Below are 12,538 nucleotides of genomic sequence, written 5' to 3' on the forward strand. Positions count from 1 at the left end.
TGTAAAAATGTATAAATTTGGTTTAAAAGGAAAACATTTGTAGAACACTGTTCTATTGTAGTTAAAAACAGTGAGCATCCTTCTTTGATTAGTGTTTTGTGGTTGAAACTAAATTTAGAACTTCAAAGGCCAGTAATGAAGAGCAGCACATTTAGCAGCTAACTGAAAAATGAGCTGTGAAATAGGGTGAGGAAGAGAAGCCTTGAGGATGTATTATGCCTCAGGGAGCTGTAAAGTTTTTAATTAAGTAGCTGCAAATTTGTGATGTTTTAGGATTTGAAATTTGCTTGACACACACACAGATCATTTTCCTTTCTTTCTTTCAAGCTCATGTAAGCTCCTTAGACGTTATCTGAATGTATTAAGACAGACTGTTTTCATTTGAGAAAACTAAACTTTGAGAATAAATTCATCTTTATTTATTTTGTATAAAAACTTCAGCTTTGTATTTCTCATGGTCTGTTGTTGTGTATAAGTCCTTATCTAGGTAATGTATGCTACTGTTAAAGTAACCTTCACATGAAGAAGAGAAGGAAACATTTTGCCTGTCTCCTTTGTTTTCCAAAAGTTTAATTTCCTTCTGGTTTCTTAAGACACAGTGAAATCAGGTATGGTCAGCATGAGTGCATATCCAAGGAACACTGGGGTGAATAGGAGAGAAAAGGGGACTGCTTATTTTGGCAGTCATTGCAGTAGTTATACTGTGTCACTAAAATATATGCTGAAGAGTTTGATTCAAAAATTTTGTACTACTCTATAGGACAATAGGTGAGAGGTATGTTAGTGGCACATTCCTGGATTCTGGAGCATAAACTGACACATACTCAGGGAGGCCTCACATGGGCCTCTTTATACTTAACACTATTTCTCATTTTGCCACTAATTGCAAGCAGTATAAATTAAAAAAAGTAAAATTTGGATATGGAAGATAGCAACGAAGTTGCAGAAATTACATGAATGGATTTATGGAGAGTAGGTTGTAAACTTGGATAACCCCTGTTATGCAATTTAACTACCTACAGTTTCACTGGTCTCTTTGAGGGAACTGCCATATCTGGTTATACACCAAACTAAATAAAGCACCAGCTAAAAGAGGAGGTGGAATCCCTGTGTTGGACACAGTGTTCTCCATGGGCTTCTAGATGCTGTTTTTAATACAGCTGGAAAAAAAATTGTCAAATGTCTGAAGTAGTAGTGCACATACTGTAAAACGTATATGCTTTGAAACAGTGTCTCCTATAGATAGGAGCTGATTTCTCCGAGAGGTAGCATTTATTTGAGCTTTAATTAATTTAAAGTATTTAAGCTCTGTTCCCAGTTTTTTTTTGCAGGGGAGATGGACTAGATGACCTTTAAAGGTCCCTTCTAACTCTAAGTAGATTCTGTGATTCTATGATTCTATTTTGATGTGTATTTTTTGCTGATCTTTTTATCAGAAATTTTATTCCAGTTCTATGAGTAATTATTACTATGTTACCAAGAAAATAAAGATGTCCTTCTTTTAACCAACTCAGTGCAGACAGTGCAAGGAAGCAAGATTTCACTTATTTTCCTAGCATGGTGTCAGATATTGTGGATAGAGTTCATGAAATAAGAAGGGAGGAATGTGGAGCAGTCAAAAACAAAACAAAACAAAACAACAACAACAAAAAAAAACATCTGACCATTGCTTCCCCTTTGTTTTGGGATTTTAAAAAATCTGTTATTGAGCAAGTTTGTAGCTAAGCAATGTGAGGAAAACAAGAGAAATCTGGCAGATGTAAACAGCTTTATTCCATTAAAGATGGTGATCATACTTGAGGGAATTTGTGTTTGTGCACTTGGAATGCTTTTTTAGAGGGGACTTGAATATACAAATCTTCAGGGATAGTCTTGCAAAAGATGAAAATCTGAAATTATCTTTGGAGGTCTTGGGAAATGTACAACATTTTTTCTTTTTTTTTTTCTTCCTCTTAAAAACTTTTTTATAATTCTTTTGTTCTGTTGTTTTTCCTTTAGCCTCTTTTCCCCAAGAAGAATTATGAATGCCTAACTAGCTGTGAATTCCTTAAATACATCCTGTCAGTGAAGCAAGGGGACTGCCCAGCACCTGAAAAGGCCAGTGGTTTTGCAGCTGCCTGCGTTGAAAGCTGTGAAGCTGATAGTGAATGTTCTGGAGTGAAGAAATGCTGTTCCAACGGATGTGGTCACACATGCCAAGTTCCCAAGAACCTGTACAAAGGTAGAAATTATTATTAATATGTACTTATACCGGGCTAATAACTTCAGACCATAGTAAAATCTCTTAGAGAACTAGGACTTTCATTTCACAGGAATTTGTATAGAGAAGACATGGAGGAAGGTTCTTGTGGAGGTGTGACTGGATGCATAAATCATGGAAAGACAAAGAAAAATGCTGTTCCAGTTTCTGATTTGTTTTTTTCTGCCTTACGAAGGCCATATCTGGAAATCTGTGGAATGTAAGCATATGGCTATTATGCAGAACAAACTTGCCAGTTTAGGTGAAATCTCACTTAATTTGATGCAGATGAGAGAGAATGCACCAGGAAAATATTTAACAATAAATAGTTCAAGTCCTATTAATCACAAATGACATTTATGATTACGAGCCAAAAAGATAGCACTACTGAATAGGAATTGTGTGGTAACAAAGCCAAAGAACAAATCAGTGTAATGTATTTGGAGTTGGTGTACTTAACAACCTAGATAAAGCCCACATATATATTACTGCATTATTTAAATTTAAGGCACCATGAATTATTCAGAAAGTTTTTATTTGTCTGGAGTCCTGAGATTCTGTCCTTGCCATCCATCAGCAAGAGCATACAGATTTAGGAAAGATTTATGCTTATACAACCTCCAGATTTTAATTTGTTATGTTTATTTTTAAAAAGCTTTATGTATGAAATACTTTTAAAACATGCTTCTAACACAAAGCAATGACCATTTGTGAAAGAAATTTTCTTGCTAAATGGAGTTGGAACATTTTGTTAGAAATCCATTCTTCTTACTTTAGTGATAAAAAATAAATACTAATCAGGTATGCTGCTGATAGCTTGGGCTCTCCCTGGAGAGAGCAATCAGCAGAACTCTGAACTAAATTTCAGGCTTAGGTCTGAATCCAGTCTTATTTCCATCTGCCGATCTCCAGTTGTTTGCAACACTGAAAACACAGGATGAATGTTTGGATGAGGTCAGAGTTGTTGACCTTTCCTGGCATACAAACCTGCTAACAGTACCTGAAATAGTGCAGGCTATCATGATTTTGCGTATGTTTGATTACAACAAATATCAGGCCTGTTTTGATGTTGGAAGTCAAATATGTGAAGGAGATGGTGATTTGTTTTTAAGTTAATTCTTTTAACCGAAATGTTAATGCATGTTTTTAAATGTCCCTACTGATGAGAATGCATGTCATAAATAATATACTTTGACTTTTGTATCCTGAGTTTGAATGTACAACACTGGCCATCAACACTGTCATATTTACTTACATAAGTGGAGAAAATTTGATATAGATGTCATTGAGTTTGAGTAAGCATGAAACGAATCAAAACACTACTTGAAGTAGTTTGAATGGCAAGCAATACTGTGATCCACATTTCCAGTATAGAAGGGAAATTCTTCTTTCAAGGGACATCAGAGCATCCCTGTCAAACTATAAGGAATTCATATACTCTCATCCACATTTAAAATGAAAATTATTTAAATGGACTATTTACTTATTTCTGTCATTTTCTTGAGACTATTGAACAGAGCAGTAAACTCAGCATTTGTATTGCGTGTGTAATTAATGGTTTACATGGGCAGGGTACATTCTACAATCACTAAATGATGCTGCAAAGCATTCCAGTAAATGTGGCAGCCAAAGAAGGTGAAAGCAAAACTAGCAGCAAATGAAACAAGTGAAACAAGATGACACATTTTTTTGGAGGGGGACACAAATATCATACACTGTATAACTGCACACTGCGCAGTCTGCTTTTGCTTGGCCTAATTATGTAGTAGCAGAATTAACCTTCTCTAGCATTCTATCACCTATCTGCAGGAGGTGCTTTCTTGTAAGAACATATATTTTTTGCAGAGGAAGGTCAAACCCAATACAGTACTGCCTTCTCAGCTGATGAATTCAGCTAATTAGCCTCTTCAACTTGTCTTTCTGCAACAAAGAACAAATAGAAGCTGAACAGGCTTGTTATTCATTTCCTCCAAGGGTAAATGACCTTACTGTCACTAAAAAGCAAACTCTGCAAGCATGACTGAGATCTGTGAACACATCTAGTACTTATTCTTACCATTTTGACAGCACTCACAGCTAGAAAGTGAACTCAGATTGAATCTAAGAGTCTGCAGAAGTTGATAGAGTTTCAGTGTTGATCAAGTTCTAGAGATGAAAGTTACTGCAATGGATATAAAATACCTGATATAACTGGGCGTGCCCTCTAGTACTGAGTGTAAAAGCCAAATCCTAAAAGGATATCAAGGTAAGTATGCTTACACCAAAGTTATATGTTGAAAGTGTTTTTGGGTTTAACTGTATTTGTTTTCCTTTTTTTTTTTTTAATGATCAAGTTGTCCGTATCACCACATTTTTCTCATCTCTGTTAGGAGTAGTATTAGTGCTCAGTTACACAATCTTCAATTTTATTTTATTTTTTTTTTTTGCCTTTGCTGGAGATACGAAATGTTTTCTCTCACTCTTCTATTATCTGCCTCATCCACCTCCTTTGTGTTGTCTCAATTAGTAAAGGACTTCAGAAAATTTTTCTGCTTTTCCATTGCCTACTTAATTTTTTTTTTCTATTTGGAGATAATTCTATCTAAATATCTAAGGTTGACTTGGTATTCTATGAATAGAAATGAGAGGAATATCTCTGCTTAGAAATAAGATCATATAAAACCATAGAACTAAAAGAAAGAGAAATTATTGTCCAATGCTTGATCACAGTGGCTTTGTCTAACACCCACATGTTCATCTCCAAGTAAGGGCATGAACATGTATCTTTTTTTCCACACTTATCTGGTTACAGCTGAATAGTTACCCATCACCTTTTTCCTTTTCAGAAGTAAGTGGTTTCTCCAATGTGATAATGTCTCAACTTCAGTGAAATTTTCATGATCTCTTTTGATCAGAGTTTCAGGGTCCGTACTGTCTAATCCAGCCTAATTAATTTTGTCTGAAATGTGTTAGGGAGTAATTCCTACAGCAGACCAAAATGCAGACATGAGCAAAATGAGTTATAAAGAGAAGATCATGATGTTTAAAAGCTAGGATGGTATGGCAGTGTCATAATAGGACAGCTGGAGCCAGAACTGTCATCCATAGTTTAAAAGTTTTTTCATGGTTAACAAAAAATAATTGCATATTTAAAAAAATTTGCACAGCTTTAGAGGTGCTTATCTTTGTGTCTTTGAGCAACTGTATTGTGTTTAAAATTGTATTGATGCCATGAATGAGGCTTTTACTGCCTGAAACCATTCTATGAAAGCTTTTGGAATTCCTGGAAAATCAACATTTAAAGTACAGATTCTTATGATAGAAGGGTATACAAGTATTTTTTTGTAGCACAGAGTCATATGAGTGTTTTGAAATACACCTTTTCTAAGTACTTTTTTTTTTTTTTTTTTTTTTTTTTTTGGTGGTGATGGGCTTTGGTGCTGTACACATATAGCAATCAGTGGTTTAAATTCTTCAAACACTACTTTGAAGGACTAATTTGTCCCAGCACAATGAAAGGGTTAGCCATTTGCATAATAAAGAGCACACTGAAGAGTAATTGGATCTACACATCCGGATATGAAATTGGTGATGCTGGTTCTACAGAAGTTTCAGAATGCACTTGTGTGATGCTCTAGTTTGTGCTGCTGAAATCCATCTGCACACAATTACATGACAGCAGAAAGGCTGAGTTACTTGCAGTCAAGCAAATCCAACTGCCCCTAATGCAGAGCAGATGGAATTTTCTTAACATGCAAATTGTAGGATTATTGTACATTGTAATTAAAGAAGGATTTTGAAACATAGAAATCAGAACTGACAGGATCTATGTTAGTTATATTAGACTAAGACAGCTGACTGTTGAATGATACGCATGGTTTAAACTGTGATGGTACTTGGTTTATATACTGAATTTTCTGTAGGTTGATTTTAGGTTTCTTCAAGAGCGACAGTATCTATTTGTATTGAATTGGGGCTAATTATTGAATCACATTTAGAAGAAGACCTCTTAAAACATAAAAGTAGTTTGGTCATATAAGATTCACTATTCCAGCCATCTATAATGGACTGAGTAGAAAAATTCATATTACAATTTATTGAACCAGTGTATACAGTTGTTTTTTTATTGGCCCCCAATGAAATGGTGAAATATAAATATATAAATATAAAGATAAAACACATACAATAATTTAATAAGATTTATATTTCAGCATAGAATTCTTGTGTGTAGCATATCCCAAAGTGACAAAATGGTGCACAATTAAATATATGAGCTTCTAATATCTATCTAGGGAAATGCTTGATACGGTGATTTAATCAAAAGATGCCAAATTTGATTTTGGTATTCTCCTTCAAACTGCTACAAATAGTTTCAAAGAGACAATGCTATCAAGTGTCAAAGCAACAGAAATAGCTGTCCTTCAGTAACATAATGTAATGAGAAATTAAATATTATAAAGACAGCTTGGACTCTGAAATATAAAAATTGGAGTGACAGACACATCATACACTATGGCTGCATGCTGCTCAGGAAAAGGCAAGCAGCATACTTCCGTATATCAGATGAATGTAAAAGACTGAAAATAATTCTGTTACTCTAGTCTGCGTTGGTAAAGGCTCTTCTGAGGTCTGTGTCTAGTTTTAGGCATGGATTTGGAGAAGGGCTGTGGTCCAATGGAAGAGATTCAACAGTATAACTGCAAGAATAATCAGAGGAAGAGAAAGAAATTCTTACTTGGAGTGCAACGCAGTTATTAGACTGAAGAAGAAAGCAATGAAAGACGTGACAACAATCCTGCAGTGCTCAGAAGACTCCTCCATAGGTGAAAGATACAATCTGTTGTCCATGATCCATGAACACAAGTACTGAGTTTAAAATGCAGCAAAGAAGACAAAGCAAGGGAAATTTTTGTAATGTTAAGGGTAGAGAAGCAGTGGAAAGAAATGAAGATTGCCAAGTGATGCTGTGAAAATTCCGTGGTGAGAAGTGTACAAAAACACAATTGGGTGAATATCTGAATGGCAGTATAGTTGATTCAGCTTGAGATCAAAGGATCTTTCTCCAGGTTATCAAAACATATATGGAGACTGAGATCAGTTTTAACTCACAGCTCTCAAATCCTTACTTTTAGTTCTTAAATGAAATAAAAAAATAATTTTGAAGATTTTTTTTTAGTTTTACTGTTGCCAGTAATGAAGACTTCAGAAATTTCTGCTTGTGTCACCCTACCCATTCCCTTCTTTATTTCTTCTGAACTGACCAACCAGCTTCTTTTTTATTAGTGTTTTTTATACAGTTTAACCTCAAGATGTTTTTTTTCTGTTTTTGTAAATTATTCACATATTTCCATCTTTATGTTCCTATTGCAGGTGTTCCATTGAAACCTCGGAAAGAGTTAAAATTCATAGAACTCCAGTCTGGAGACCTGGAGGTGAAGTGGTCTTCAAAATTCAATATTTCCATTGAGCCTGTGATTTATGTTGTTCAGAGGAGGTGGAATCAAGGAATCCATCCTAGTGAGGATGATGCTACTAACTGGCAAACTGTAGCACAGGTCAGTTCTATGTAAAATGGTAAGAACCCCTACCTTCCTTAAAGTTCTTCAGATCAGAGAAGAGTTAGATCATGTAAACTGACAGACGGTTGCACAGATGTCCCTTTTTGGTGTCTCTCTAAGTCACAAGCCACAAGCAGGGTCTAGATCTCCAAGGCTTTCCTCCGCTACTCAATGAGCTATTTAAAAGACTTATTCAAGAAAAATGAACTTCAATATTTTGACTTTCAGTTTTTAAGTAACAGAAACATCAAATGGTTTTGATATGTATAGTAAATGGCATCATTACAAATGTGTGAATATATTAGTAAAAAAGAAAATATTTATTTCCCTGCCCACAAAGGAAATGACATTCAGAAATGACATTTGTATTTCCAAAATGAGTTTATTTTGTAAGTTTACTTTGTATAGGTAAGGATCTATAGATGTACCTGGAATCTTGATTTCCATAAGGCGCTCAGTAGAACTTTTGTACAAGCACATACTTGTTATCTATTCAGACAGGTATTCCAAAAAGCCACCAATCTATTGAAAAATGTAGAATTAGATACCAAAATCTACTGAAGGAATCTTGTGAGAGACAGTCCTTTTAAAGTCAGTGTGAGCCAGTGCCTGTCCTCCAAGGCATGGCTTCAATTTTAGCAAAATGCTAAGAAATATAATTGATCAAAAGACCATTCAGTTTTTAAAAGCATAAGTGTTAAGAGTGAAACCTTTTTTTATCTATAAAGTCACTTTTTCAGATGTTGCCCTCCTAATTCGGAAAGACCTATGATGTCATGCTTTTATCACTCAGGGCAATCCAGGCTGAAAATGTAAGATTCATGAGCAAATGTTTCTTAATGGGAAGCAGCCAACAGAGCATAAATTTTCACTTAGGTTTCTTCCCAGTTTCAATCTGTTTCTTAACATGCTGACAGTCCACCTGGATGGCAGAGTTCCAGTCATTTATCTTAACTGCTTCACCATCATCTCTGCTGACAAGAAAAGCAAAATGTTGACTCTAAAAAGACCTGCAAAAGATCATTACAGCTAGGAAAAAAAAAAAGAAAGGGAACAATCCACAAAATAAAATAAGGAGTTTAAATTCTGTGGCAGTCTGTTTTCATTCTCAGTTCACGTTGCGTAGGAAAGAGGTATCTTAAAATAGTGTCAAGCTTGTGAAACTGAACACTCAAAAGTGAAGTCTTTAGCTTTACTGTTTTACTACAGGGCACTGTTACAATGTTAGAGTCCTGATCAAGGAAGGTCACCTGCAGCAGAGCTTGGCATGAAACAGCCTGTGCAATTTCATCCCAAGGAGCGTGCACAACTTCACACCTGATAAAGTTGCAGTGACTTATTTTTGTCTCTCAGTTGAGGTTCACGTCTTCAGTCTGTGTTCTCCATAGTCAGAAAACAGCTTCCTGCTTATGCTACTAGGAGAATACCACTTAGCAAACATAAACCAGATGTGAACTACTACTCGCTGTTATGCTGTGTAGCTAAGCTGTAGAAACATAGCTCTTCTGCAAAGATAGCATATTACTACACTTTTCCTCATCTCAGAAACAGACCTCTTGCACATTTCTGGGAACAAGCACTATATACAGTGGTGGAGTTTGTATGAATATCTTACTTCTTACAGTGATGTACAGGAGACAGGGCTTCAGAAATGTCTTTCCTTCTCAGAATGGTAAGAATCCTGATAGCTAACTTTCTTGACGGTGTGCAACATGCAGGCAGAAGGGGCTGAGTTATTCATTATGGCAGGAGAAGACTCCTTCAACTGACTTCTTTCTGAGAACTTTGATGTCCCTACTATGTCTTGAGAGACATACGTTGGATTATGAGACAGACCCCACTGGCGGAGTCAGTTCCAAACAAGCTTTAGGATGCCTGGCTGACTTTGCAAACCATGTGCACTTAGTGGGGCATAAAGGCTGGGCACCCTTGAGGGGCATTAGTAATAAAAATTTTGGTCTCTATAGTCATGTACCTCAATGGCATTTGTGGTTTTAGACGTCCTGCTGGGCAATCAAATTCTGGATTTGACTGGATGCATTAGAATTGGTTTTGCCATGTCAGCAGCAAAGATGAATGTCCATTTTGACTAAAGTGACAGTGTGCATCTCCTCCAGGCTTTTCTTGTTCATATAACTGAGAATATTTCTTCTATGATTCCAAAACACTGGACTCTGAGACCTTGATTAAATATATATATATAGAGAGCTCAGCCATTCAGTTAAGAACTCCTGGGGCATGGCTGTCCGTAGGTGATGATGCCCTTTCATTACTTTTTCCTGCTTTTGCTAGAGGGCATGCTCGGAGCAGAGGCAGATCAACAAGGCTGTAAACAAGGCTCTGAATTTCCTTATGTCTGTATATTGCAAAATTATATGCCTGGAATTATGTGAAGTTTTTGTCTGCACGTTTTTAAAAGAAATTTCATAGTATTTTGTCAGAGCTTTTCATAGTTTTCTGTTTTTCTTTTTAACTATTCATTTACAGGTGAAGCTATAATTTTAAATAACTTTTTTGAAGGATTTAGTTTTCAAAAACACTGGCATTTTCTACTTAACTACTGTGAGTTATTATGTAAATTTTTTCTCATGTATCATAAATTTTTATTTGGTATTGAAAAAGTGTTTTTTGAAAAAGTGTATATCTTTTGGATTATATTGTCATTAGTTCTCTTTTGGTGCTTTCTTTTTAAGAAGGGAGACAATCTATTACTATGTTATTTTCTTAACATTTAATCTTAACATTAAAAAGAATTTAAAGTATTCATCATGTTAGAAAGCAGAAATGTTAATTATTGAAGGTCTAATGTCCTTTGATAGAACAGTGGATGTAGCACTGCCAGACTTCTTCTTTGACAGAGAAAATAAAAACTCAGCTCTTTTTACAGTCTGGATGATATCTCTTCACTATCTACTACAAATTCTTTATCATTTTGAATTATTTCAAAAGATAGTTGTGGAGCTGTGACTCAGCAAGGTGAGAGAGACTGTCCCCTACTATTTCCAGTAAAACTATAGAATTCAAGATTGATAATGTGATAGAAATAGAGTGAACACATTGAAATACTCCACTGATTATTGTAAACCTAGAATAGCTGAGGGTCATCTGTATCAGTCTTTGCCACAAAGACCTTCTTACACCAATTATTACTTATATATAAAAGACACACACCAAAATCCTTGGAGTAGTGATGCAGAAATTCCATCAGAATTGCTTAGTTTCTACACTGCTGAATGTTATTTTTTCATTCTCCTTTCTCCTTATCCTAACTAATTTTATCCTTTTCTTACAAGAAGTTGTTGATACCTTCAGCTTGCTTTGTTCTGAGGAAAAGTCTTGCCCATAAAATGTCCTAACTCAAACTAGCATGCAACGTTCAAGACACTAGGCAGTATTCTCTTTTACCCTCTCAAACAGATGATGGGATTGAATATAGGTCATCTGTGCTCTGGGTAGGTACTTTAGTCATAAGTCAGCTGTATGAACAGCAGGGAAAGATTTCTCTAGGTGTGTTGAAGTCAAGAACGAAGACAGGATGAGGGACTTTTTTCAGGAGGGGACTTGGAACCTAAACTATTTTTGGACTGCTGGGAAAGGATTAGAACTGTCAGTGCTTCTTGAATGTGGCAGCACTGGTTGGTCCATTGGCTCTTGGACCTGAGATGCCCTCTTGAGAAGGGATGTCAAGCTATTCTCTTTACTCTCCAGATTGTGGTATTCCATGCTTTTCTTATAGAAAGTTGCATCCATACATTTGTTTTTGCTGAATTTGGGATGATGATGTGTTGCCTGGTGTTTGTGTTTGAGGACTAATTTTTTACATTATTTTATTCCAAATAATGTGTATTAGGATTGGAACCTTAATGTAAAACCTTCCTCTTTTAGGTTAATGCATAAATGCACAGCCTAATTATTACCTCATGATTGTTTAGGATTGATCTATTTGTTTTGTTTTTCATTGATTAAATTCTTCAAAACATTATGTTTGCATTCTAAGACATTATTAGAATTGTTTTTTAATAATTACTCTAATAGTTCTTTGAGAACTAACTGAAAAAAATGTTCAAATTACTAACAGAATAGTATAAGATTTCTCAGCAGTATTTAGCTCTTTCTCAGCAGTATTTATCTTCAACTATGTTAAGTCTTTGTAGAGGTTAGTTAGACCAAAGCTTTTTATAATGCAGGAGCTTTAGTTACAGATGCATGTCTTGCATGCCAGTGAGACTAATAGGAGCTTTGCCAACAAAGCCAATAGTGAAAGAAGCAAGCCTAGGGCCTGTTCATAAATTAAAGTAATTTTAGTTATATGAATTGACACATTATTTGATCCTACATCTCACAATCGCCACACAAAGAATGACAGAAATGAACTCTGGTGTTTTAAATGAGCCCTAACGGAAGAACTGGGCTGGTGCAAAGAAATGACAACTGAGATTTCTCAGCTGAGTAATGTAGAGTCAATCAAGTCTTTTCACATTATGCCTGCCTTCTATCTACTAGGACTGATCCTAAAATAATGCTGCCTATTTTATTAGGCTGTCACATGATGTCAGAGGCAAATGTTGGTGGCATGGCAGTAAAGGCTGAACCTTCCTGCCAATATTCCTTTACATTTTGTTGCCATGCGACAGACAGCAGCAGAAGAGCTGTCTGATAAAATGGCATAGTACATGGAAGAGTGTATGAAGCAAACGTGTGGAATTGAATTCCTCCATACAGAAAAAATTACACTCTTTGACATTCATTGATGCTTGCTGAA

General features: G+C 35.6%; 1 protein-coding gene across 1 annotated transcript in view; it reads left to right on the forward strand.

The window, feature by feature from the left end:
- The window catches only part of ANOS1 (anosmin 1), a 133,925-nt gene that overhangs the window by 73,817 nt on the left and 47,570 nt on the right, over nt 1-12,538 (forward strand). Inside the window, exons 4-5 of the mRNA XM_048928523.1 lie at nt 1,999-2,221; nt 7,589-7,773. Of these exons, the coding sequence (XP_048784480.1) occupies nt 1,999-2,221; nt 7,589-7,773 (408 nt within the window). The remainder of the gene's footprint in view (nt 1-1,998; nt 2,222-7,588; nt 7,774-12,538) is intronic.

Source organism: Lagopus muta, chromosome 1 (assembly GCF_023343835.1).
Source record: "Lagopus muta isolate bLagMut1 chromosome 1, bLagMut1 primary, whole genome shotgun sequence".
Taxonomy (NCBI): Eukaryota; Metazoa; Chordata; class Aves; order Galliformes; family Phasianidae; genus Lagopus; species Lagopus muta.